At 48.5% G+C, this 1,107-nt stretch overlaps 1 protein-coding gene across 1 annotated transcript; it reads left to right on the top strand.

The window, feature by feature from the left end:
• Positions 1–436: 436 nt before the first annotated feature.
• On the top strand, positions 437–977 carry Pmar_PMAR014381 (conserved hypothetical protein; the record flags this gene model as incomplete). The annotated part of the gene is made up of 3 exons (XM_002782849.1): positions 437–568; positions 618–867; positions 916–977. Coding segments are annotated over 3 exons (444 nt in total), but the record flags the coding sequence as incomplete, so codon positions are not given.
• Positions 978–1,107: the final 130 nt, after the last annotated feature.

Raw genomic sequence — 1,107 nt, 5'->3', positions numbered from 1 at the left:
TTTGGGTTCTGACCGCACGGAATGGAATCTTTCATGGTTCACTCTACACTGTGTGAAGCCACGAATTGCCACTTTCATGTGGGTCACGTTTAAACTGATGAAACTCCCAATGCTCAGAGGACGAACGCATGTAATACTACATCTGGGTACTGAGTTGATGTGGAAGGACACGACTCGACCCCGAGCCGATTACCTGTGAGCATTGTACGTGGCTGCTAATGCACTCGCAGTCTTCGGAAATCTATTAGTGTTGCAGGAAAATGACAGTTTCAAGGCCATGGTCAATCTAAATAGCATCCCAGACTTGGTGTATAGATGATGGTTAACACACGCGGCGTGTTATGCACTGGCCGGGAGTGTGAACATCATCTAAGAAAACCTCATGGGTTTTTGGGGTCGGTTCTTCAGGGAAGTTGCAGTTCTTGTTGGACCGCTAATGCCTCCTAAGAAGGCTCCGCCGAAGAAAGATGGCGCAGCAGATGAGAAGGATTATGATCTCGAGAACTTCATGTTGCAGAAACGGCTAGAAGTGATCCAGCATCGGATTCAACTCAAAGAGGAAGTCATTGTAGTGATAGGGCCGCACTATTATCGCGGCCGCATGGATGTTGGTTCAGGCTGAATGTCAAGAGAAAATGGAGGAGCAACGGAAACGGAAAGGTATCGTATGCCAACGTATCGCAGCCGCCGCTATGCTGTTGAATGTCGGTTTCTCAGCTGATTTGGAGAGTCAGAGTAAGCGAGAGTTGGAGAGACGGGAAGAAGTGCTTGCTGAAATGACACGACAGTTCAATGAGATGCAGAACAGTTTTACTGACCGCATCGTTGATTTGAAGGAACAGGTTAAGAGGGCCCAGGAAGACATAGGTAACTGTAGTCTCCGTCGCGGCGTATTCACTTCTCTCCGCTGTTCAGTTGAGGTCGAGAACATGAAGGAAACGACACGCAGAGAGAAGGATGATGAAATCGCTAGAAAAGTACGGGGGAGCTCTATGTGTCTGTGTGGGGCTACAGTAGAGGCATGATCAGGGTGGTTGAGTCGAATTGTCATCGTGTCTCAGGACGAGACTATTCGACAGCTCACGCTCAAGATGGAAGCTATGGCAT

Source organism: Perkinsus marinus, assembly GCF_000006405.1.
Source record: "Perkinsus marinus ATCC 50983 genomic scaffold scf_1104296937984, whole genome shotgun sequence".
NCBI lineage: Eukaryota > Perkinsozoa > Perkinsida > Perkinsidae > Perkinsus > Perkinsus marinus.
Note: the sequence above shows the minus strand (reverse complement) of the source record. Positions and strands in the feature narration are given on the sequence as shown.